The sequence below is a fragment of the Nerophis ophidion genome, linkage group LG14, assembly GCF_033978795.1.
Source record: "Nerophis ophidion isolate RoL-2023_Sa linkage group LG14, RoL_Noph_v1.0, whole genome shotgun sequence".
In the NCBI taxonomy this organism is placed as follows: domain Eukaryota; kingdom Metazoa; phylum Chordata; class Actinopteri; order Syngnathiformes; family Syngnathidae; genus Nerophis; species Nerophis ophidion.
Window position 1 is genome coordinate 48128303 of NC_084624.1, and position 26123 is coordinate 48154425.

General features: G+C 41.5%; 1 protein-coding gene across 1 annotated transcript in view; it reads right to left on the minus strand.

Moving 5' to 3' along the window:
* Positions 1–2932: 2932 nt before the first annotated feature.
* LOC133568775 (ephrin type-A receptor 4-like) overlaps positions 2933–26123 on the minus strand; it is a 95108-nt gene continuing 71917 nt past the window's right edge. Inside the window, exons 8-19 of the mRNA XM_061920910.1 lie at positions 24217–24341; positions 23982–24141; positions 23800–23911; positions 19783–19841; positions 18331–18444; positions 16795–16980; positions 16671–16732; positions 16394–16603; positions 14069–14245; positions 6683–6870; positions 6398–6577; positions 2933–3747 (exon numbers count right to left, since the gene is read on the minus strand). Of these exons, the coding sequence (XP_061776894.1) occupies positions 3639–3747; positions 6398–6577; positions 6683–6870; positions 14069–14245; positions 16394–16603; positions 16671–16732; positions 16795–16980; positions 18331–18444; positions 19783–19841; positions 23800–23911; positions 23982–24141; positions 24217–24341 (1682 nt within the window). The 3' untranslated portion in view covers positions 2933–3638. The remainder of the gene's footprint in view (positions 3748–6397; positions 6578–6682; positions 6871–14068; positions 14246–16393; positions 16604–16670; positions 16733–16794; positions 16981–18330; positions 18445–19782; positions 19842–23799; positions 23912–23981; positions 24142–24216; positions 24342–26123) is intronic.

Below are 26123 nucleotides of genomic sequence, written 5' to 3' on the forward strand. Positions count from 1 at the left end.
AGATGAGTTCCTCAGGCTTAAGTCTGTATACTTTTATACTATTGCCTACAGTAAGTGTGAATGCAAAATACTAAACAACCCCTGGGGAAAGAGAATATGGAATCACCAGTTTTGGAGAATGTTCCTTCGCTTGTTTCATTTTGTAGGGAAAATGGTCAAATGGCAACTTTCTGTCTTTAGGAAAGACTCAATTAAATCAATTAAATACATTTCATTTTTACATGAACCCAGAGTGACATTACGGTATCAGTCAATAAAAAATATGGAAGCATGAAAAACCAACAAAAAAACACCACAACACACCCTTAGTATTTTGTTGCACCACCTCTGGCTTTTATAACAGCCTGCAGTCTTTGAGACTTAACGAGTGACAAACATTCATCTTCATAATCATATTGCACCATGTCCTGGCAAGAAATTTGCGTTCTAAGAACTCTGGCCTAATAGTGACTCCCGGTTTCCAAAAAAGTCTGGAGCGTTTTCTATTCAGACTCCAGTACACTTGAATAATCTCCCAGTAACAGTTAGAGATGTTACTTCAGTGGAAATATTTAAGTCTCATCCTAAAACTCATTTAAACACCCTAGCCTTTAAATAGACCCCTTTTTAGACCAGTTGATCTGCTGTCTCTCTTTTCTGCTCTGCCCCAGTCTCCTGCATGGAGAGGTTATCAGGTGACCATGAAGATCCACCAGCTGTTCAAAGTCGGGTTCCGGGGTGGACCACTCCCATTGTATCAGTCGGTGACGTCTCTCAAGATAGTCCCACTATGGACTAGACCCTCACACTAGTAACCGATTGAAGTCTTGTCATGGATCATTTTCTTCAGTTCAGATTTTCAACTGGATTGAGATCCTGACTATTTAAGGCACCCTGACATCGACCTTATGTATCTTTTTTCTTCAAAGAAATTGTGCATCGTCTTGAAAAAATGGTCCCCAAACGTCCTTCCGATTGAGAGAATAAGAGACATGTCCAAAATTGTCAATGGAATCTTGTGCATTTATGAAGATGTCATGACAGCCTTCTCCCCAGTGCCATGAACCTCACATGACTTTGTTTCTTCAGGCAGCCCTTTTTCGTTAAATAAACTAAATGTGTCCAGCAGATGTCGCAATAGCAGTTGTGTTAGGCAAGCAATTTAGAGCGGGGCCAACCAAGCAAGAAGTAAACGTTCCCCTTGACCCAAATTAAACGTTAAAAAAATGCGGTTTTACATGCTTTGGAACACTCATTGCCCTAAAATGTCTCCGTCAAAAAAACCCAAGGTGAACGCAGGTGTAACTCAACCCCGCTTGAATAGTTTCCACGTCTGACTCTTGTGATTTGTCGAATTAGCACAGAAATAATGCGTGGACATAACACATTAAGAGAAACAGGTTTTTATCTGGAGATGCTGATCCTCATTCCAGCTGTCACACCTATGGATCATGTTTTGTTTTATCATGTTATGTTTTTGATTTTGGACATTCAGTCACGTTTTGCACTTCCTGGTTTTGTTTCCATGCCAACGTATTCGTTCCCACACTCGCACGCACCCTACCCATGCTGTTCAAACCTTCACGTCCTCGTCCACAGTTCCATGCCGTGTAAGTTTTTGTATTTATGCCCTTGTGCTAGTTTGGTTTTGTTTGTATACAGTCATGCCATTGTGCTGTTTTGTTTTTAGTATAGTATAGATTTTTATCCGCCACAGAGCCCGTCCTTGGTTTGCCTTTTTGTAGTTTGTTTGTTTATTTAATAAATATCATGTACTTACATTCACGCCTGGCTCGTCCTGTAATCCCGCTGCGTCGGAGGAGCACACACCATCCATGTCCAAGCCTAGTTATGACACCAGCGGCTGGAATGAGGATCAGCATCTCCGAATCTGAGGCCATGGTTCTGAGCAGGAAACTGATGATTTGTACAGTCCAGGTAGAGAACAAGACTTTGTCCCAGGTGGAGGAGTTTAAGTATCTCGGAGTCTTGTTCATGAGTGAGGGACAGACGGAGAAGGAAATCAGCCGGAGAATGTGAGCAGCTGGGGCGGTATTGCAGTCTCTCTGCCGCACTGTTGTGACCAAACGAGAGCTGAGCCAGAAGGCAAAGCTCTCGGTCTACCGAGCTATCTAAATTCCTACACTCACCTATGGTCATGAAGTGTGGGTCATGACCCAAAGAAGAAGATTCCGGATACAAGAGTTTCCTCAGAAGGGTGGCTGGCATCCCCCTTAGAGATGGAGTATGAAGTTCTGTGACCCGAGAGAGACTCGGAGTAGAGCCGGTGCTCCTTTGCTTGGAAAGGAGCCAGCTTAGGTGGTTCGGGCATCTCGTGCGAATGCCTCACCAGCGTCTCCCTAGGGAGGTCCTCATTGCACCTCCCACTGGGAGTAGACCCTGCGGCAGGCCAAGGACCAGATGGGAGAATTACAACTCCTCTCTGGCCTGGGAACGCTTCGGGATCCCCCAGGAGGAAGTTGCTTACGTTGCTCTGGAGAGGGAAGTCTGGGGGTCTCTGCTGGAGCTGTTGTCCTCGCCTTGTCGGATAAGCGGTTGAAGATGGATGGAAGTTTTTATCTTTTTATTAATCATCTTGTCTAATCCCAGATAGGCTATGACTTCAAATGTTGATGGCTTTGTTGATTCACTGGGACAAAGTCTGTTGTTGTTTCAAACTGCACCAAATTTTCCCTCAGAATTTTCAAAGAACTTGGAAGTGTTTTGCCCAGAGGATTATTTGTAATATGTACACTTTCAGAATTCGCTTCTTCTATTTTGGGCCCAAGTAAAACAAAGAACATGTCTTTATTTTGAAGTTATCGCGCCATGACTTTGGGAACGGACTTTCCTCCACGCGGCCCCTGACCTCAAACGAGGGCCGCCGTCCCTAATGTCCTGGCTGCTTTAAAAAAAACCAACGCGGCCAATATTAAAACCCTCATACTGTACATAGATGGATTTTGGCATTTATTGCAATGCAATATGGCAGTCGATACAGTTTGTTTTTCTTCACTTTGCTTCTAATTTACAACGTAGAAACTACATTAAAAAAAGACCATAAATAAACAAAATATCTCGTGTCGCTAACGAGAATGAACATGTCTAATTAAAACAAAAGCTATAAAAACAAAAGCCCAAACATTCAGTCGGTTAGTATGGAACTCGAGACTCCTCCCACTTTCACTTCCACTTTGCATAATCAGAATGTTCAAACAAACGTGTGACATTTAGACAAGGAGGAGTCCATTAAGTGGGAATTTACACCGCACACACACACACACACACACACACACACACTGGGCCTAAGTACTTCTTCCGCACAAACACGCGCACACACATTTTCTTCAAGTCAAGTCCAAAGCAGCAAAAAAATAAAATAAAAAAATAAAAAACTGGAAGCCATTCTGCTCTGTCAGCCTTCACAAAGAGATGATCAAATAACGCACAAAAGAAGAGAACAGGAGGACGTGGCTTCAGTCTCAGTAGCAATCCGTGGGCCACGTCCACGTCAGCTTCTTAGAAAACTCCACAGGATGGAAGTGGACAAAAAGTGCTGCTCACATTCTTCATGAGTGGTCCTGGTCCACGGCGGGAAAGTCTCATTAAAGTGCACGGATGAGGTAAATGGAATTGTTTTGTATGATCCATCCTGCCACTCAGACGGGAACCATGGTGTGCTGCATTTGGGACAACATTTCCTGCTGCACGCTGGCGACCAGGACGTCTTGGTGGGACGGCGTCAGGATGCCCAGTCTGTCCATTTCCCTGCCAGAGAAGGAAGAACGTTAGTGGGGGACGCCACTTCCTGTCTGGTGGCCCTCAACTGTGCCTTCCCACAGACAATTATGTCCTGTCATTTCCACTTGTTGCTAGGCGGAATAAAAAAACATTTGCATACGCCAGAAGTGTTGGATACTTCTCTTGTTGTCTCATTTATTTTTGACTTTATTAAATGTATTTATATTATTATTTGGCACAATCGGGCCGGAGCAGAAGGGGATAGAAAGAGGAAAGAAGGGCGGGATAAGCCAGAGAGACAACAACAACAACAATAGAACAACATCAGTAATTAGGATATGTACAAATATGATAGTCAAAGTGATATCAAAGAAGTAGTTAGTGAAATAAATAATAAAACAGAAATGACAATGAGCATTATTACACTACAAATACCAATGAAAATAATACTATTGATAATGAATAATAACAACAATTACTTCTTTTATCAACAATAAAAGTGTTTCAAATGCAACAATACATATATGTAACAACAACTTGAAATACAAAATTTAAATGTAGCTAAGCTACATGTTGCTCTCCATTAAATGTAACTAAGCTACAAGTTACTCTCCATTAAATGTAACTAAGCTACAAGTTACTCTCCATTAAATGTAGCCAAGCTACAAGTTACTCTGCATTGAATGTAACTAAGCTACAAGTTACTCTCCATTAAATGTAGCTAAGCTAAAAGTTACTGTCCATTAAATGTAACTAAGCTACAAGTTACGCTCCATTAAATGTAGCTAAGGTAAAAGTTACGCTCCATTAAATTTAACTAAGCTAAAAGTTACTCTCCATTAAATGTAACTAAGCTACAAGTTACTCTCCACTAAATGTAACTAGGCTACAAGTTACTGTCCATTAAATGTAGCTAAGCTACAAGTTACTCTCCATTAAATGTAACTAAGCTACACGTTACTCTCCATTAAATGTAACTAAGCTACAAGTTACTCTCCAATAAATGTAGCTAAGCAACACGTTACTCTCCATTGAATGTAACTAAGCTAAAAGTTACTTTCCATTAAATGTAGCTAAGCTACAAGTTACTCTCCATTGAATGTAACTAAACTACAAGTCGCTCTCCATTAAATGTAGCTAAGCTACAAGTTACTCTCCATTAAATGTAGCTAAGCTAAAAGTTACTCTCCATTAAATGTAACTAAGCTACAAGTTACTCTCCACTAAATGTAACTAAGCTACAAATTACTCTCCATTAAATGTAACTAAGCTACAAGTTACTCTCCACTAAATGTAACTAAGCTACAAATTACTCTCCATTAAATGTAACTAAGCTACAAGTTACTCTCCACTAAATGTAACTAAGCTACAAATTACTCTCCACTAAATGTAGCTAAGCTACACGTTACTCTCCATTAAATGTAGCTAAGCTACAGGTTACTCTCCATTAAATGTAACTAAGCTACAAGTTACTCTCCACAAAATGTAACTAAGCCACAAGTTACATTTCATTAAATGTAGCTAAGCTATAAGTTACTCTCCATTGAATGTAACTAAACTACAAGTCACTCTCCATTAAATGTAGCTAAGTTACAAGTTACTCTCCATTAAATGTAACTACATTACAAGTCACTCTCCATTAAATGCAACTAAGCTACAAGTTACTCTCCATTAAATGTAACTACATTACAAGTCACTCTACATTAAATGTAGCTAAGCTACAAGTTACTCTCTATTAGATGTAACTAAGCTACAATTTAATCTCCATTAAATGTACCTAATCTACAAGTTACCCTCTATTAAATGTAACTAAGCTACAAGTTACTCTTCATTAAATGCAACGAAGCTACAAGTTACTCTCCATCAAATGTAACTAAGTTACACGTTACTCTTCATTAAATGTAGCTAAGCTACAAGTTACTCTTCATTAAATGCAACAAAGCTACAAGTTACTCTCCATCAAATGTAAGAAAGCTACAAGTTACTCTCCATTAAATGTAGCTAAGCTACAAGTTACTCTCCATTAAATGTAGCTAAGTTACAAGTTACTCTCTATTAAATGTAGCTAATCTACGAGTTACTCTTCATTTAATGCAACGAAGCTACAAGTTAATCTTCATTAAATGTAGCTAAGTTACAAGTTACTCTCCCACAAATGTAGCTAAGCTACAAGTCTCTCCATTAAATTGAAGTAAGCTACAAATTACTCTCCATTAAATGTAACGAAGCTACAAGTTACTCTCCATTAAATGTAACTAAGCTAGAAGTTACTCTCCATTAAATGTAAGAAAGCTACAAGTTACTCTCCATTAAATGTAACTAAGCTACAAGTTACTCTCCATTAAATGTAGCTAATTTACAAGCTACTCTCCATTAAATGTAACTAAGCAACAAGTTACTCTCCATTAAATGTAACTAAGCTACAAGTCACTCTCCATTAAATTGAAGTAAGCTACAAGTTACTCTCCATTAAATGTAACTAAGCAACAAGTTACTCTCCATTAAATGTAACTAAGCTACAAGTCACTCTCCATTAAATTGAAGTAAGCTACAAGTTACTCTCCATTAAATGTAACAAGGCTACAAGTTCCATCCCATCCATCCATTTTCTACCGCTTATTCCCTTCGGGACCACGGGGGTAATATCAAAGAAAGATATGTTGTGAGATATTCTTACTGGTGTGTGAGTGCCAGCAAGCTGTCCAGACTGGAGTACCCTGCGGCCCCCAGTACCTCGGTGTACCTCTCCAGACCCACGGACTGCAGCCAGTCACACAGCGACCACTTGGACACACACATCTCTGGTAGCACCGACACACACACCTCCGGACACACCCCAGACGCCAACACAGTGGGTCTTTCAACACAAAACCACAACAGACTGAAATAGGTAACCTACTCAGACATTTGGAGGTATTATTATTATTATTATTATTATTATTATTATTATTATTATTATTACCTTTCCCCTCCGGTCCTGCGCAGAGTCCCCGGGTTGCGGATGAGTTTGTCCAGCATGTTGAGGATCTGGCTGAAAGTGGGTCTCTCTGCGCGATCCCGCTCCCAGCAGTCCAACATGAGCTGGTGCAGGACCACGGGACAGTCCATGGGCGCGGGCAGGCGGTAGCCCTCCTCGATGGCTTTGATCACCTGCGGGGCAAAGAACACGCTTCAGTGGTTGGAAAAAACAACCTGCGTAAAAAAACAGTATTGTGTTTAGAACAATGTTGAAAAAAACATTTCCAGGTGTGTAAAGGATGATAAGAAAACGAGCCACATGATTGCAGCAAGAAACCAGGTCAGCCATCTTTAAAGTCCTACTGAAAGCCACTACTAGCGACCACACAGTCTGATAGTTTATATATCAATGATGAAATATTAACATTGCAACACATGCCAATACGGCCGCTTTAGTTTACTAAATTGCAATATTAAATTTCCCGGGACTTTTTTCTTGTTGAAAACGTCGCGGAATGATGACGTGTACACGTGACGACCCGGACTGTCAGGAAATAATAGCTCAGCACAAGTTACGGCTAAAAGTCGTCCGCTTAAACCGCATAATTACACAGTAATTTGGACATCTGTGTTGCTGAATCTTTTGCAATTTGTTCATTTAATAATGGAGACTATAAATGATAAATAAATAAATGGGTTGTACTTGTATAGCGCTTTTCTACCTTCAAGGTACTCAAAGCGCTTTGACACTACTTCCACATTTACCCATTCACACACTGATGGAGGGAGCTGCCATGCAAGGCGCCAACCAGCACCCATCAGGAGCAAGGGTGAAGTGTCTTGCTCAGGACACAACGGACGTGACGAGGTTGGTACTAGGTGGGATTTGAACCAGGGACCCTCGGGTTGCGCACGGCCACTCTCTCACTGCGCCACGTCGTCCCTACTATAAAGAAGAATGTGTCACAACTAGGCTAGGATTAAAGTTCGGGCTCCAGTACTCTGGAATGCCCTCCCGGTAACAGTTCGAGATGCCACCTCAGTAGAAGCATTTAAGTCTCACCTTAAAACTCATCTGTATACTCTAGCCTTTAAATAGACCTCCTTTTTAGACCAGTTGATCTGCCGCTTCTTTTCTTTCTCCTATGTCCCCCCCTCCCTTGTGGAGGGGGTCCGGTCCGATGACCATGGATGAAGTACTGGCTGTCCAGAGTCGAGACCCAGGATGGACCGCTCGCCTGTATCGGTTGGGGACGTCTCTACGCTGCTGATCCGCTTGAGATGGTTTCCTGTGGACGGGACTCTCGCTGCTGTCTTGGATCCGCTTGAACTGAACTCTTGCGGCTGTGTTGGAGCCACTATGGATTGAACTTTCACAGTATCATGTTAGACCCGCTCGACATCCATTGCTTTCGGTCCCCTAGAGGGGGGGCGGGGGGGGGGGGGTTGCCCACATCTGAGGTCCTCTCCAAGGTTTCTCATAGTCAGCATTGTCACTGGCGTCCCACTGGATGTGAATTCTCCCTGCCCACTGGGTGTGAGTTTTCCTTGCCCTTTTGTGGGTTCTTCCGAGGATGTTGTAGTCGTAATGATTTGTGCAGTCCTTTGAGACATTTGTGATTTGGGGCTATATAAATAAACATTGATTGATTGATTGAAAGTTGTTTCTTCGATGCAGAGGATGATTTGCACGGGCGAGACGTGACTGTGAGTACATCGTTGTTTATTTAAACACTATAAAAAATAAACAAACTAAGGGCGCTCAAAAAGAGGTACAGACACTTGGCTGTGAACAAACAAAAGACTAGCATAAATGCTGCAAACTACAAACATGAAACAAAAACACTTGATCGATTGGCATGAATAATAATGAATTATAAACAAAAACTAGCACAATGGCATGAATACAAAAACTTACACGGCATGGAACTACGGACGAGGGCATGAAGGAGGTGCAGCATGGGTAGCGAGTGTGAAGATCCCAGAATGAAGACAAGAAAAAGAGTGACTATGATAATTAGTGGAAACAGGTGTGAGGCTGAGGACAGGGACGTGACATGACAGGTGAAAACTAGTTGGCATGGAGACGAAAACAAACCAGGAAGTGCCAAGACAGAACTTAAATGTCCAAAAAACTAAACATAACCTGACCAAAACGAAAACATAAACTTACAGGCGTGACAGAATGCTGTTGGTGGAAAGCGGAGTATTGCAGCTGTCTTTTGCACCGAGACACAGCCGGTGTTTCTTTGTTTGTTGTGAAGCGGAGCGGTCAAGCGAACATGTTTCTCTATGTCAAACAGCATGTTTTTGGATGGGGAAATTGTGATATATATCTTGGTCAATGGTAAATAGTTTGTACTTGTATAGCGCTTTTCTACCCCTTTTAAGGAGCCCAAAACGCTTTGACATTAGTTGCACATTCACACACACATTCAAACACTGATGGCGGGAGCTGCCATGCAAGGCACTCACCAGGACCCATCAGGAGCAAGGGTGAAGTGTCTTGCCCAAGGACACAACGGACGTGACTAGGATGATAGAAGGTGGGGATTGAACCAGTTACCCACAGTTTACTGGCACAGCCACTCTACCAACTTCGCCACGCCGTCCCCTTACCGGAGACATCAGTGGATTATTCGTCCTCCTGCAGTAGCTGTCAAAAAAGGCAGCTGTGAGCTTGGCTCCTCGGCTTCTCTCTGAGACACTGCGTGTTCACCGCAGCCATCCGACCTCGAGGTATGTCTTTACAATCTTTTACAATCTTTAAAATCTCACTAAAACACTATTAAAACAATAAGCAGATAAGGGATCTTCCAGAATTATCCTAGTAAATGTGTCTAATTACATCTGAAACGCTCACTTTGCTGCCACTTTTTTTCTTTTTATTCCTTCACTATCAATATCCTAATTCACAAATCTTTCATCCCGGCTCAAATTAATGGGGAAATTGTCGCTTTCTCGGTCCGAATCGCTCTTGCTGCTGGTGGCCATGATTGTAAACAATGTAAGTATGTGAGGAGCTCCACAACTCGTGACGTCACGAGCACATCGTCTGCTACTTCCGGTACAGGCAAGGCTTTTTTATTAGCGACCAAAAGTTGCGAACTTTATTGTGGATGTTCTCTACTAAATCCTTTCAGCAAAAATATGGCAATATTGCGAAATGATGAAGTATGACACATAGAATGGAGCTGCTATCCCCGTTTAAATAAGAACATCTCATTTCAGTAGGCCTTTAAGTTGCAGTTTGCCACATCATCCGCCACCTCAAAGTCATCTGCAGTGTTTAGCTTCTCCAAATGTGCAACTCACAGAAGAGTTGAACCACAAACAAATGTAATATGAGCCCTTTAATGTGTTTTATAATATACGCTGTGTCTCATGTATGAAAATGAGTGTGTTTATAGGAATTATTCACCATTCTTTTAAAAGTGCATTGGTGATGTCACATGGTGGAGAAGTTCATGGCTCTCTGTCTCTGTTCTAATTCATCCCAAAGGTGTTCTATCGGGTTCAGGTCAGGACTCTGTGCAGGCCAGTCAAGTTCATCCACGCCAGACTCTGTCATCCATGTCTTTATGGACCTTGCTTTGCGCACTGGTGCACAGTCATGTTGGAAGAGGTAGGGGCCCACTCTAAACTGTTCCCACAAGGTTGGGAGCATGGAATTGTCCAAAATGTTTTGGTATCCTGCAGCATTCAAAGTTCCTTTCACTGGAACTAAGGGGCCAAGCCAAACTCCTGAAAAATAACCCCGCAGCATAATTCCTCCTCCACCGAAAGTCACACTCGGCACAATGCAGTCCAAAATGTAGCCTCCAAACCCAGACTGCTCCATCAGCTTGCCAGATGGAAAAGCGTGATTCATCAGTCCAGAGAAGGCGTCTCCACTGCTCTAGAGTCCAGTGGTGATGTCCTTTACACCACTGCATCCCATGCTTTGCATTGGACTTGGTGATGTATGGCTTAGATCCAGCTGCTCGGCCATGGAAACCCATTCCATGAAACTCTCTGCGTACTGTAGGTGGGCTAATTGGAAGGTGACATGAAGTTTGGAGTGCTGTAGCAACTGACTGTGCAGAAAGTCTTTGCACTATATGGACCTCTTTGTCAGTTTACCTGGCCTACCACTTCCTGGCTGAGTTGCTGTTGTTCCCAAATCCTTCCATTTTCTTATAAAAAAGTTGACTTTGGAATATTTAGAAGCGAGGAAATTTCACGACTGGATTTGTTCCTATGATGTCGGGACGGCGTGGCGCAGTGGAAGAGTGGCCGTGCGCAACCCGAGGGTCCCTTGTTCAAATCCCACTTAGTACCAACCTCGTCACGTCCGTTGTGTCCTGAGCAAGACACTTCACCCTTGCTCCTGATGGGTGCTGGTTGGCGCCTTGCATGGCAGCTCCCTCCATCAGTGTGTGAATGTGTGTGTGAATGTGGAAGTAGTGTCAAAGCGCTTTGAGTACCTTGAAGGTAGAAAAGCGCTATACAAGTACAACCCATGACAGTTCCACGCTGGAAATCACTGAGAGCGCCCTGTTCTTTCACAAATGTTTGTAGAAACAGTCTCCATGCCTATGTGCTTGATTTGATACACCGGGCCAAGTGATTAGGATACCTGGTTCTCATTATTTGGATGGGTGGACAAATACTTTTGGCAAGACGTAGAAAAGCATCAGTACTAAGTAGTTTAGTTGATTTTCTACATGTGCAACAACAGGTTTAGTGTCTGAAAAGGAGAAGGGAGAAGGAGAGCTTCCCCAAGCTTGTGTGAAATGCTGTTAGCACACAAAACACACACATTGGCGTGTTGTCCATCTGTTAGTTTGCATAGCAATGAGCAAACAGCAACTATCAAGTGGCTTTGCTAATAAACATAAAGAGCTTTTCAGGTCTCCTTTAAAGAAGAGTACAAAAAAATGCAAATGAGCTCCACAAAGGACTGTTTTTACCTTCAGATCTCCCTTTCATGGCCTCAATGGGCCCGCCTATAATCTCCTAAACGTGCAAGTAGGTGGAATGGCCACGTCGATGCGTGTCGGTCGGAGAGCCAACGCAACAAACTCTTAGCCGAGGAGCAGAGGTTAAACACACACTCGTTTTGGCTTTGTTTGTCCTCTCCTGAAAATATCAGAGAAGGGCTGCCTGTTTCATGTCTTCTCCTCCATCAAGGAGCTTCATTGAAGTTCACAGAATTGCCTCCGCAGGCACAACTCTCAACACAAACTGGTGGCGCACAGAATTGGGTTTTGTCCCGGTGACTGGCCGGCGAGAAAACGACTGCATGACTTTGTACTACGTCCCTGGTCAACTGTAAGATCATAATTATTAAAATCATGCTTGGTTTATGTAAGTGATGACCGATGAGAACAAGAGCATGTATTGTCTGTGTGTTATGATGTAAAGGAGAGGTGTGCTTGTGATGTAAAAGTATGTGGCCCTTAGTTTTTAAATATTTGGACAGCCCTGGTCAACTGTAGGAAATATAATTATTAAAATTACCCGAAAGGGATAAGCGGTAATGGATTGATGTGTTTTTTTACAAGTGATGACAGATGTGAACAAGAGCATGTATTGTCTGTGTGTTATGATGTAAAGGAGAGGTGTGCTTGTCATGTATAACTATGTGGCCCTTAGTTTTAAAATATTTGGACACCCTTGGTCAACTGTAGGAAATATAATCATTAAAAACACCTGAAAGGTATAAGCGGTAGAAAATGAATTGATTGATGATGTTTTTTTGACAAGTGATGACAGATGTAACCAAGAGCATGCATTGTCTGTGTGTTATGATGTAAAGGAGAGGTGTGCTTGTCATGTATAAGTATTTCCTTGAATTGCCGCCGGGTATATAGTATGCGCCTGCCTAGAATCACTGCCGGGTCAAACTCGTTTTGCAAAATAATTAGCGCATGCTTAGCATTACCACCGGCTCAGAATTAACGCCGGGTCAAACTCGTTCCGCAAAATATTTTTATTAGCGCATGTCTGGAATTTCCGCTGGGTCAGACTCGTTTCGCAAAATAATTAGCATATGCCTAGAATTTCGGCCGGGTGAAACTCGTCACTTCACCTGTCATCATTTTCAAAATGGAGGAGGCTGATTTCAACCATTTGAAATCGCATAAAGGGAAGAAGATTAAGTGCTATTCAGTAGGATTTAAGGTCCAAGCTATTGAATATGCTAAAAAGAACAGTAAGCAGCTATGTTTTATCAATATACCGTAGCTGCGTGTGTCAAATATGAGTCATTAAATGACTCCCGCCTCCTGGTGGTAGAGGGCGCTAGTGATCCTTCTTGCGACTACTCGGCTGCAGAAGAAGTGACAACAAGCAGCAAGAGTGAGCAGCGATTGTTTATTTTTTCCTCTCGCTTGCACTTTTAACATGGAGGATTACATATCTAAAATAAAACTGTTTTCTAAACTGGACTTTCAATGGAAGCAGGAGGTAATAAAGGAAGATCTCCATCGAGACAGAGAGACTATTAAAACTGAAAGAAGATAAGGAAGACTTCTATAAACAAGTTATCGATGCTTTTGATCAGAAGGAGCTGCGCATGGACTTCATTTATAAGTAAAGGTAAGACCATAATAATGTTTTTTTTAATTAAATGTGCTTTTCATGATGGTATCCTTACTTCACACTCAAATTTTTAAGCACAGGCTGAGAAGAGGTTTTAAATGAATTAGCGCCCCGGCTAATATATATATATATATATATATATATATATATATATATATATATATATATATATATATATATATATATATATATATATATACATATATGCACAAGACTAGGACGTAAAGAAATGAACATTTCTTATAACGGTTTAAGTGACAGAAATGATCAGGGTGATCAATATTATTACGGTACAGTTGAATGTGCTCAATAAATATGTCGAGACACACTCAAATCTTTTAACCAAGTTTTATATTTTTTCTTTAATAACTATAATAAATAATCACGCACATGCTTTCTATAGCAAATTGAGTGTTGACATTCCTTCACTTCCTGTTTACATATGATGTCACGGGTGTTGACTTCCTGTTGGAGACACCTGAGTGTCATATTCATAGTTTAGATGTGTTTAAGTAACTTCAAATTGGGATGTGTACTTTTTTAATGGGAAGAAAAATGTATGCATTTTGTGTTCATGTTAGCATTAAGCTAGCTAGTCAGGCGGTTATCGTTTGCGGTTTTTGGATGATTTTAGTTGAAAACGTCATACCAAATGTCGTTTTTTTTTACCACGTTGTACGGTTTCTGATTAAATCCATCTTGATTTAAAAGTACCCCAGCGGTGATGTTTTGTAAGGTGGACTTCAACGTCAGGTTCTTCCCACAATGAGACTTCTTGTAGGTTAGAGAAGCTAAAAATACTCACATCCTGGTTGTTCATGTCCCAGTAGGGCCTCTCGCCGTAGGAGATGACTTCCCACATGACGATGCCGTAGCTCCACACGTCGCTGGCGGTGGTGAACTTCCTGTAGGCGATGGCCTCCGGAGCCGTCCACCTGATAGGAATCTTTCCTCCTGGAGAAAGGTAAGTCCCAATGGCCTCCTGGAACAAGCAAGAGGTGCAATGTCACTCCCGGGAAGTACACACTTGTCCTTGGATAGTTAGGCTGTTAATCGGTTAGTTAACTCGTCACTTATTGAGCCAATTAACCAATGAACCAGTTTGTCTGTCAGTTAGCAGGCTAACCAGTTAGTCTGTCAGCCATTTAATTGAGTAGCTAGTTAGTTAGTTAGTTAGCTTGCCATTTGGTTAGTCAGTCAGTTGGTATATCAGTCAAAGTTTAGTTGTTTAGTCTAATAATCAATCAGTGACTTAGTGGCTGAGTAAACCAGTCAATTAATTTGTCGACTTAATCTTTTACTCGGTCCAACGATCAGTCGTTTAGTCAGTCAGGCAGTTTGTTAGTAAGTACTGTTAGTATTATTTACTTACAACCACATTCTCTTCGTATTGGTTCACTTTCACAAATTTCTACGCAAATTCCCGAAAATGTCAGCGTGGAGTTATTGAGTCTGTTTAGCTGACTGTAGAGCTAGCGCCAGGCACCGTTTGAAAATAATTAAACATATACAGAATCTTTCTGTGTAATTAAGTGATTTTACAACCTATATTTCTGTGACTTATAGTCCGGTTTGGCCAATATGTGGACATTTTTTTTTTCCATATAACATTCTTGATTTTATATTTTTATTTGGTCTTCTAGACGTCCATAACGTTTCTACTCGTATGAATTCTTCAGTCATCACTCTAAGCGATCCAATCTTTCGGTGTAAATAATTCATTTCATCTGTGACTTATAGTCTGGTTCGGCTAATATATGGAAAAATATATATATATATATTTTTTTGGTCTTCTAATCAACCATAACGTTTCTACTCGTATAGATTCTTCACTCATCACTCTAAGCGATCCAATCTTTCGGTGTAAATAATTCATTTCATTTGTGACTTATAGTCTGGTTTGGCTAATATATGGAAAAATATATATATATATATTTTTTTGGTCTTCTAATCAACCATAACGTTTCTACTCGTATAGATTCTTCACTCATCACTCTAAGCGATCCAATCTTTCTGTGTAAATAACGCATTTTACAACGTATATATCTGTGACTTCTGGTCCGGTCCGACTAATATATGGAAACATATTTTTTCCATCTACTATTCTTGAGTTTATATTTTCATTTAGTCTTCTAATTGTCGATGACGTTTCTACTCGTATGGATTCTTCACTCATCACTCCATTGTAAATAACTAATTTCACAACATATATATCTGCGACATATAGTCCTGTTCGGCTAATATATGGAAAAATATTTCATATTTTTGTTTGGTCTTCTAGTCGTCCATAACGTTTCTACTTGTACGGATTCTTCACTCATTACTCCAAGCAATCCAATCTTTCGGTGTAAATAACTCATTTCACAACGTATATATCTGGGACTTATAGTCCTGTTCGACAAATATATGGAAACATATTTTTCCATACACTATTCTTGATTTTTTATAATTGTTTGGTCTTCAAGTCGTCCATAACGTTTCTACTCGTATAGATTCATCACTCATCACTCCAAGCGATTCAGTCCAGTTTGGCTAATATATAGAAAAATATTTTTTCCATATACTATTCTTGATTTTATATTTTTCTTTGGTTTCTTAGTCGTCCATAACGTTCTTACTCATCACTCCAAGCGATCCAATCTTTCTGTGTTAATAACTCATTTCACAACATATATATCTGCAACTTGTAGTCCGATTCGGCTATTATCCATCCATCCATCCATTTTCTACCGCTTATTCCATTTTTGGGGTCGCGGGGGGCGCTGGCGCCTATCTCAGCTACAATCGGGCGGAAGGCGGGATACACCCTGGACAAGTTCGGCTAATATATGGAAATATATTTTTTCCATATACTATTCTTGATTTTATATATGTTTTGGTCTTCGAGTCGTCCATAACGTTTCTACTCGTATGGATTCTTCATTTATAACTCCAAGCGGTCCGATATTTCTGTGTAAATAACTCATTTCACGACGTGTGTTTCTGCGACTTATAGTCCAGTGCGGCTTATACATGAAAACATATTTCCCCCACTAGCATTTAGTGGGCGTGGCTTTCAAAGCGGTGTGACCTACAGTCCGTAACAAACAGTAAACCCCAGAAGGATGAGGACCAGGCGTGCGTGCCTCACCCTGGTTGTGTACGCAGCCTCGGGGTCGTCCTCCAGAACCCGGCTGAGGCCAAAGTCGGACACTTTGCACACCAGGTTGCTGTTGGCCAGGATGTTGCGTGCGGCGAGGTCTCGGTGAACGTAGCTCATGTCCGACAGGTACTTCATGCCCGAGGCCACGCCACGCAGCATGCCCACCAGCTGGATGACGGTGAACTGCCCGTCGTGTTTCTAGACAGTGGATGCTCAATAAAAGTCTCAGCTGACGAAGAGGCGGGTGTGGAGGGAGTCAACTTACCCGAAGAAAGGCGTCCAAGGATCCGTTTTCCATGTACTCTGTGATTATCATGAGTGGTTTGCCTGAAAATCACACAATAGTCGTGGTCAGATTTCATTAAGACCCACCGGGTGCTGCAACTCACATCTGGTGACCACACCCTCCAGTCTGATGATGTTGGGGTGGTCAAATTGTCCCATGATGGAGGCCTCAGACAGGAAGTCCCGCCTCTGCTTGTCCGAGAACCCCGCCTTCAGACTTTTGATGGCCACGTACACTTCTCGCCGTCCTTGCACGCGTAACCGCCCGCTGCACACCTCCCCGAACTCTCCTGCGCGGCAAACAGCACACGTCAGTGCCAAGTAGGGTTGTACCTGTGCTAGTAAAGTACCGCCACATTCTGTACTATACTGCCTCTGAAAAAGTACTGGTTCTCTTTTTTTTTTTTTTTACCCCCAATTCCAGCATCAAGGGGTTGGAATTTGGGGTTTAATCACCAAAAAATATTCCTGGGCGCGGCCACCGCTGCTGCTCACTGCTCCCCTCACTTCCCAGGGGGTGATCAAGGGTGATGGGTCAAATGCAGAGAATAATTTCACCACACCTAGTGTGTGTGTGTGTGTGTGTGTGTGTGTGTGTGTGTGTGTGTGAGACAATAATTACTACTTTAACTTTAACTTATCGGGCATGACGAGCAGAGGAGCATGTTCGGCAGCGCACATGCACAGAGTACTTACAAGCAGACACAGTGTGTAGACAGAAAAGGGATAAAGATAAAGATAAAGGTGAAGTCATAACACTGAAACACCCCCAGGAAGAGCTGCTTTAAGACAGCTAACATCAGTCGGCAGTGTTTTAGCTACTTCTAAATCACTAATCATTGTTTCCATGGCGACAAATAAAGTAAGTTTCTTACAGGTAGCATTATCACTGGAGGACGAGGAATAGCTAAACATGCTTCACTACACACCGCAGGATACATTAGCTCACTGGCGTCACAATGTAAACAAACGCCATGGGTGGATCTACACCTGACATCCACTGTAATGATACCAAGTACAGGGGCGTATCTAGTTGATACTACTATGATTACAACGATGTTTGATTTCTTTTCCTTTTTTAAAAATGTATATAATATTTATAAAGTCAGTAAATACGTCCCTGGACACATGAGGACTTTGAATATGACCAATGTATGATCCTGTAACTACTTGGTATCGCAACGATACCTAAATGTTTGGTATCATCCAAAACTAATGTCAAGTATCAAAGAAGAATAAGTGATTATTACATTTGAAAAGAAGTGTAGATAGAACATGTTAAAACAGAAAATAAGCAGATATTAACATTAAGTGAACAAGTAGATTAATAATCAATTTTTACAGTTTGTCCCTCATAATGTGTATAAAATAATAGGTGTATAAATGAGACAATATGTTAGTGCAGACTAATTAGGAGTCTTTGTTTGTTTACTTACTACTAAAAGACAAGTTGCCTAGTATGTTCAACATTTTATTGAAGGACTAAATAACAATAATAAACATATGTTTCATAGACACTAACATGTTTTGTTACAATAAAGACATTTTGTGGTCCCTTTATTTAGAAAATGATCGGAAAGTGTCGAAATACATTTCGGTACTGGTACCAAAATATTGGTATGTGGTGTGTGGGTACCGACCCATGCCGATGACTCTCTCGATGTGGATGCAGCTGACGTCGATCTCCTTGGCGAACTCGTGGATGGCCTGGTCAGGATCCTCGTAGGTGAAAGGATCCACGTAGATCTTCACTCCTGCACACATGGACCTTGTGTGTCACTGCTGCACAAGTTAGGTGGATGCCTTCTGTGTGTGTGTGTGTGTGTCCGTCTGTGTGTGTGTGTATGTGTGTGTGTCTCTGTGTGTGCATGTGTGTGCGTGTATGTTGTGTGTGTGTCTCTGTGTGTCTGTCAGCGTGTGTGTTTGAGTGTGTCTCTCTGTGTGAGTGTGCGTGTCTGTATGTGTGCATGTATGTTGTGTGTGTGTGTTTGAGTGTGTCTCTGTGTGTATGTCTCTCTGTGTGTGCATGTGTGTGCGTGTATGTTGTGTGCGTGTCTCTGTGTGTGTGTCTGTCAGTGTGTGTGTTTGAGTGTGTCTCTGTGTGAGTGTGCGTGTCTGTATGTGTGCATGTGTGTGCATGTATGTTGTGTGTGTGTCTGCGTGTGTGTGTACTTGTGTTTGTGTAAATGTGTGTGTCTATGTAAATGTGTGTGTGTGTCTGTGTGCGTGTCTATGTCTGTGTGTGCGTGTTTCTGTGTGTGTTTGTATGTGTGTGCATGCGTGTGTGTGTGATTGTGTGTGGGTGTGTCTATGTGTGTGCGTGTGCATGCATGTATGTGTGTGTGGTTTTGTTTGTGTATATGTGTGTGTGTGCGTATGCGTGTCTGTTTGTATATGCTTGTGTGTGTATATGCATGTGTGTGCGTGTGTCTGTACGTGTGTGTGTTTGTGTGTGCGTGTGTCTGTATGTGTGTGTTTGTGTGCATGTGTGTCTGTGCGTGTGTCTGTATGTGTGTGTGTCTGTATGTGCGTGTGTCTGTATGTGTGTTGTTTGTGTGTGCGTGTGTCTGTATGTGTGTGTGTTTGCGTGTGCGTGTGTCTGTATGTGTGAGTTTGTACTTGTATGTGTATGAATGTGTGAGTGTGCATGTGTATGTGTATGTGTGAGTGTGCATTTGCGTGTCTGTGTGTGTGTATGTTTAAGTGTGTGTGTATATGCATGTGTGTGTGTGTGTTTGCGTGTGTTTACAGTATGTGTGTGCATATGTGGGTGTGCATGTGTGTGTGTGCATGTGTGTGTATATGTGAGTTTGCGTGTGCATGTGTGTGCGTGCGTGTAAAAGTGTGTGTGCACGTGCGTATGTGCATTTGTGTGTGTGCGCGTGTGTATGTGTGCGTGTGCATGTGTGTGTATATAAGTGAGAGCGTGCGTGTGCATGTGTGCATGTGTGTGAGTGTGTCGGTGTATAGATGTGTGAGTGTGCAAGTGTGTGTGCATGTGTTTGTGTGTGCGTGTGCAAGTGTGTGCGTTCATGTGCATGCGTGTGTGTGTGCAAGTGTGTGTATATGTGTGCGTGTGTGTGTGTGCGCACCTGGATTAAGATGCTTCTCTTCCTCAGAGTCGTGCTTGGTCTTACTGTACTTGCTCCTCCTGATGACAAACAAACACAGGTGGTCATTCTCGCATGTTTGTGTTGTGTAGACGGTGCCAAGTGACAAAGAGGAGCAGGCAGGACCCACATGAAAGTGTTTTGGAAGTGGAAGTGGAGGGGAGGGGAGGGGAGGGGGGCAGACGTGGGGAGGCCTCAGGTAGTCGGAGATAAAAGGAGGGCTTTTTTCCACCAAACAAAGAAACTGTAAAAAAAAAAGAAAAGCTCTTTGTGGCTGAACAGAAACAGGTGAGTGTGTGTGTGTGTGTGTGTGTGTGTGTGTGTCTGTGTGAGAACCTGCATCTGTGGACACCTGCTACCGCTTTGTGTGTGTGGGAGTGTGTGAGAGGAAACTGACACACACGCACACGCACACGCACGCACGCACACACACACACACGCACACACACGCACGCACACACACGCACGCACACACACACACTCCCAAAACATTCCACGTTCACAATGTCGCCAAAATGGAATGAGAAAAGTGCCACGTTAAGTTTCGCGGTGGTGTTAGTAACGGCCCCAGGATGCAGTGACGGCAGGCAAAGTGCAGGTAAAAGTGTATAATTACAACAACAAAAAATAGAACGGGGAAGTGGACAGGAAGTGGGGAAAAAAAAACAAGAGCACTGGTCAGGAAATAAATGAAATAATACTTGTCATGTGAAAAAAGAGAAAAGAGTAATTTAGTGTTGTTGTTGTAGCTCACAATGATGAACTTCTCCTTAATCAAACTACCACCAACTGTCACTAACTTTTAAACATGCCGCAAACATTAAATCCCGCCCTCTTCCGAATAATAGCCATTTGGGGTAGGCTCCAGCAACCCTGTGAGGGACAAGCAGTATAAAATGGATGGCTGGATGCTAAAGTTCAGCTACTAAAGCTAGCTATCATTAAATGTAGAAAAAATTTACTTGTGTGTACGTCTCCTCTTATTTGGCCTGAATGAACATTTTTATTCACTTTATTTTTGTAAACATTGCAACATGTTTGTGTTCTTGAGGTTTGAAACATTTGTTTTGCCGCCAATAACATGAGAGTACTGCAGCCTGACCAGAACTACGCTCATGTCAATCAAACCACGGCATTATTACCTCCTTTGTTTACTGAAAATAATTATAATAATTTACTAGTCATTTTTGTACCTTTTCTACATTTCTCAGTGAATAATTGATGGTTTATAATATCAATAAACCTGGAAAAAATACCCACAAAAATTCATGAAATTTGCTGTATTTTTCCGAGTTTTTCTGCTGGTCTCTTCTTAATGATGGCGTCATAATTAATTGGACAAAGCTCTCTCGTTAGGCTGTGCAGGTGTGCCTAATGAAGTGTCCATGGAGTGTGTGCTTCATAAATAATGTATCTGACCAATCACTCACTGTCGCTGCTCTTGTGCGGCTAAATAGTGTGTGTGTGTGTGTGTGTGTGTGTGTGTGTGTGTGTGTGTGTGTGTGTGTGTGTGTACGTGTGTGTGTGTGTGTTACCTGCGTCTTTTTAAAGGGGATTAGAGTGGAGACAGTCATAATCCCTTTGTCCCTGATTTGTCATCATTGCCTCTCATGTGTGTGTGTGTGTGTGTGTGTGTGTGTGTGTGTGTGTGTGTGTGTGTGTGTGTGTGTGTGTTCTTGAATTTCTACCCATGAAAAGTATCTTCCATATGAGGAGGTGTGAACAAGTGATGACATAAATGAGGGTCCCAATAACATTGCATCTAGTAGACAATGTCTCATTTGTGGTGATATCCATCAAAATGAGGGTGGTCGCAAAAAGGAGGGATTTTTCACATTGACTGTGTGTCGCTTTTAAAAGTGCTCCCCCTCTGGTTAACATATGAAATAACAAGTGTGTGTAGAACATTTAAATGCACCCTTTTGGCCAAAATTGATAAAAATACACAAGTATATAAAAACATAATGTAATAGCTTAAAGTAAGTAATAAAAAAATAACTTAAATCAGTCTCTCACAATGTGTCAACTTTTTTCTGATAAAATTGGGAACAATTTCTCATATTCTTCCTGTTTCTGTAATATTGCAATATTTTCTCGTGAAATTACTTCTTTTATGTAAAACTATTACTTTTTAATGCAGAAGGGTGACAAATGTCATATAAAATTCAGACTTTTATCACAACATTTGTCTGTTGTTCTTTTAAAATAGTGACATTCATTGAGTAAAATTATGACTTCGTTCATAATTTTGCCAAGTAAAATTCCGATGATTATTATAATATTGCCAAATTTTAACGTTTTCTTATAATAATTGTGACTCTTGTCAAGTAAAATGACGACTATTTTCATAAAATTGCCAAAATTTGAAGGTTTTTCTTGTAAAATTACAACTGTTATTGAGTAAAATTCCAAATTTTATCGTAATATTGCACACGTTGCAGTTTTTGACTTGTGTTGAGTAAATTTACGACTTTTATTATAATACTGCCAACATTCAAAGGTTTTTTTTCGTGGAATTGTGACCTTTTTCTTGTGAAATTCCAACTCATTTTTCACAACAAGCTTTTTTATATTTGCATAGTATGTATAAATCATTAATGTTATTAATACACTTCTTTATATATCTAGAAGGGGTGGTCCTAAAGTGTTAGGCTTTTTTCTCAGGTCTCCACAAGGTCAGAAATACAAGTGTTTGTGTGTGCGTGCGTGTGTGTGTTCTTGTATTTCTACTCTTCTTGAGACATCAACAAGGAAAAGTACCTTCCATATGAGGACCGATGAACAAGTGAGGACATAAATCATGGTCCCAATACGGGAAACCTATTTAAGAGCCAAATACTAGAGTATGTGAACATTGCTCCAAAGTCAGGATTTTTTGTTGATTTATTGTGCCCATCGACATATGTTAAGAGCAGTGTGGGTGGAGGGCTGAAAGGTCAGAATCAGGTGAAAAATGGCCCAAAATTTTGGCTATCAGTATGACCATTCATTTGAACGGGAGTTTCCTACAAATTTGGGAATTTTGGAAAAAATAAGTAATACAACAATTGTCCTAGATGATATAAATGGGTTGGTGTTGAAGTTTTTGAAAACGGTTGAAAAATGTTGACGTAGTAACAGTTTGAATTTAAATGGGCATTTTAGAATTCCTGGAATTTCTGGAAAACTGGGACTTTTCACCCAAAAAAAAAACAATTGCACTTTTGTTGTTCTCCAATTAGGAAGAATGTTTTGAAGGTGAAATGGAAATACAAACCTTTATATATCCTAAGGAGGGAGGCATTTTTTCAGAGGTCTCAAGAAGGTAACCAATACAAGAATGTGTGTGTGTGTGTTCTTGTATTTCTACCCTTCTTGAGACATCAACAAGGAAAAGTACCTTCCATAAGAGGACCGATGAACAAGTGAGGACATAAATCATGGTCCCAAAACGGGAAACCTAATTGAGAGCCAAATACTAGAGTATGTGAACATTGCTCCAAAGTCAGGATTTTTTGTTGATTTATTGTGCATATTGACATATGTTTAGAGCAGTGTGGGTGGAGGGCTGAAAGGTCAGAATAAGGTACAAAATGGCCTAAAATTTTGGCCATAAATATGACCATTCATTTGAATGTGAGTTTCCTACAAATTTGGGAAATTTGGAAAAAGATGGAAATTTTTGAAAAAATACGTAATACAAAAATGTTCCTAGATGATATGAATGGGCTGGTGTTGAAGTTTTTAAAAACAGTTGAAAAATGTTCACATAGCAACAGTTTGAATTTAAATGGGTATTTCAGAATTCCTGGAATTTCTGGAAAACCGGGAATATTTTACAAAAAAAAGGTACTTTTGTTTTCCCCCAATTAGGAAGAATGTTTTGAAGGTGAAATGGAAATACAAACCTTTATATATCCTAAGGAGGGAGGCATTTTTCGGAGGTCCCAAGAAGTTATGAAATACAAGAATGTGTGTGTGTGTGTGTGTTTATGTGTGTGTGTTTACGTGTGTGTGTACCTGCGAGTAATGATGAAGACGACGGTAGATACGAGCAGCAGAATTCCAACGCCGCTGACGGACAGCAGCAGGAAAGCAGAGTTGACTCCTTCTCCAATCAGAGGGAAAGGATCTAAACAGGAAGTACAAGATCATTCCACATTCCTTGCTTCAACCAAAAAAACAAACAAACCATGTTTGACCTGAATTGGTGGAGAATTCAAAAGGGTCGCTGAACTCTCCGTAGCCGGCAGCGGTGCGAGCGCGCACGTGAAACACGTAGACGGTCAGCGGGTTGAGGCCCGCCACGTCCACGCCGCGAGAGGCGGTCCTCATGATGCGGTAAGACCGCTCCTTCTGGTCCTGGTTGGACGGCACAAAAGGAACAGTTCCACCCCCGCTGGACGTATTCCGGACGTCAGGCTGGACGACGCTCACCTTCTCGTAGAACTTGACCTCGTATTCCAGGATGACCCCGTTGGGTTGGTCGGGCTGTTGCCATGACAACGACAGAGTGTGCCTGGTGACGTCGGTGACTTGGACGGCCGACACCGGAGACGGAGCTGAGGGAGAGGAAGACATTAGAAATAGACTGGACTGTTCTTACTCGAAGAAATAGAATCCTTTTATTGTCATAGTCATGGTTAACAAGACAATTAAGTGCCATCAGTGCAGTACGAATCCAAAACAATACCTAAAACTACAATGTGCCATTCCGGTAGGAATTGGGTGCGAACACCCGATGTGCGCGAGCCGCCAATCTGCCAACACGCACCAGCGGGACTGGAATGCTTGAAAGTCTAAGGTGAGTGGAGTGTGTGGATGTTGGAACGGTTGAAACCGGACGAGACACGTTGGTAAGCAGCCCAGTGTATGTTTACCAAGTTGTCAATGGGGAGGAAATTACCGGAAATTCCGGGAAAGCTGGGAATTTTGGGAAAGAGAAAACATGTTTTGTGTTTGAAATAAGTTAAGAGCAGTGCGGGTCGGTGTTGAATGGGTTGCTGTTGAAGTTTAACGCAATAACAGTTTGAATTTAAATGGGTATTTAGCAATTCCTGGAATTTCGAGGAAAACCAGGAGTTTTTATGAAAAAAATGGTTCTCGGGCTCCAGTACTCTGGAATGCCCTCCCGGTAAAAGTTCGAGATGCTACCTCAGTAGAAGCATTTTAGTCTCACCTTAAAACTCATTTGTATACTCTAGCCTTTAAATAGACTCCCTTTTTAGACCAGTTGATCTGCCGTTTCTTTTCTTTTTTCTCCTATGTCCCACTCTCCCTTGTGGAGGGGGTCCGGTCCGATACGGTGGCCATGTACTGCTCGCCTGTGTATCGGCTGGGGACATCTCTGCGCTGCTGATCCGCCTCCGCTTGGGATGGTTTCCTGCTGGCTCCGCTGTGAACGGGACTCCCGCTGCTGTGTTGGATCCGCTTTGGACTGGACTCTCGCGACTGTGTGGATCCATTATGGATTGAACTTTCACAGTATCATGTTAGACCCGCTCGACATCCATTGCTTTCCTCCTCTCCAAGGTTCTCATAGTCATCATTGTCACCGACGTCCCACTGGGTGTGAGTTTTCCTTGCCCTTATGTGGGCCTACCGAGGATGTCGTAGTGGTTTGTGCAGCCCTTTGAGACACTAGTGATTTAGGGCTATATAAGTAAACATTGATTGATTGATTGATTGAATGGTTCTCAATTAATAATAATTGTTTCAAGGTGGAATGGTCAAATGCAGTTGAAAGATGTGGACCGTGACAACTTTCCAGTAAAAACTGAAAAAGGGGCTCTGAAAAAACAGGAATTCTGGGAATTTTTTGTAACTTGGAAAATGGGAGTCTGATTGTAAAGGTGAGTGAAGTTTTTGTGGATGTTGGAACACTTCAAATTGGATGAAACATGTGGGATATGCAGTCGATTGTATATATATATATATATATATATATATATATATATATATATATATATATATATATATATACACACACACACACACACACACACACACACACACACTGGTATACCAATTTGTCAATGGGGAGAAAATTACCAAAAATTCCAGGAAAGCTGGGAATTTTGTGAAAGAGAAAACGTGTTGTGTTTGAAATAAGTTAAGAGCAGTGCGGGTCGGTGTTGAATGGGTTGCTGTTGAAGTTTAACGCAATAACAGTTTGAATTTAAATGGGTATTTAGCAATTCCTGGAATTTCGAGGAAAACCAGGAGTTTTTATGAAAAAAATGGTTCTCGGGCTCCAGTACTCTGGAATGCCCTCCCGGTAAAAGTTCGAGATGCTACCTCAGTAGAAGCATTTTAGTCTCACCTTAAAACTCATTTGTATACTC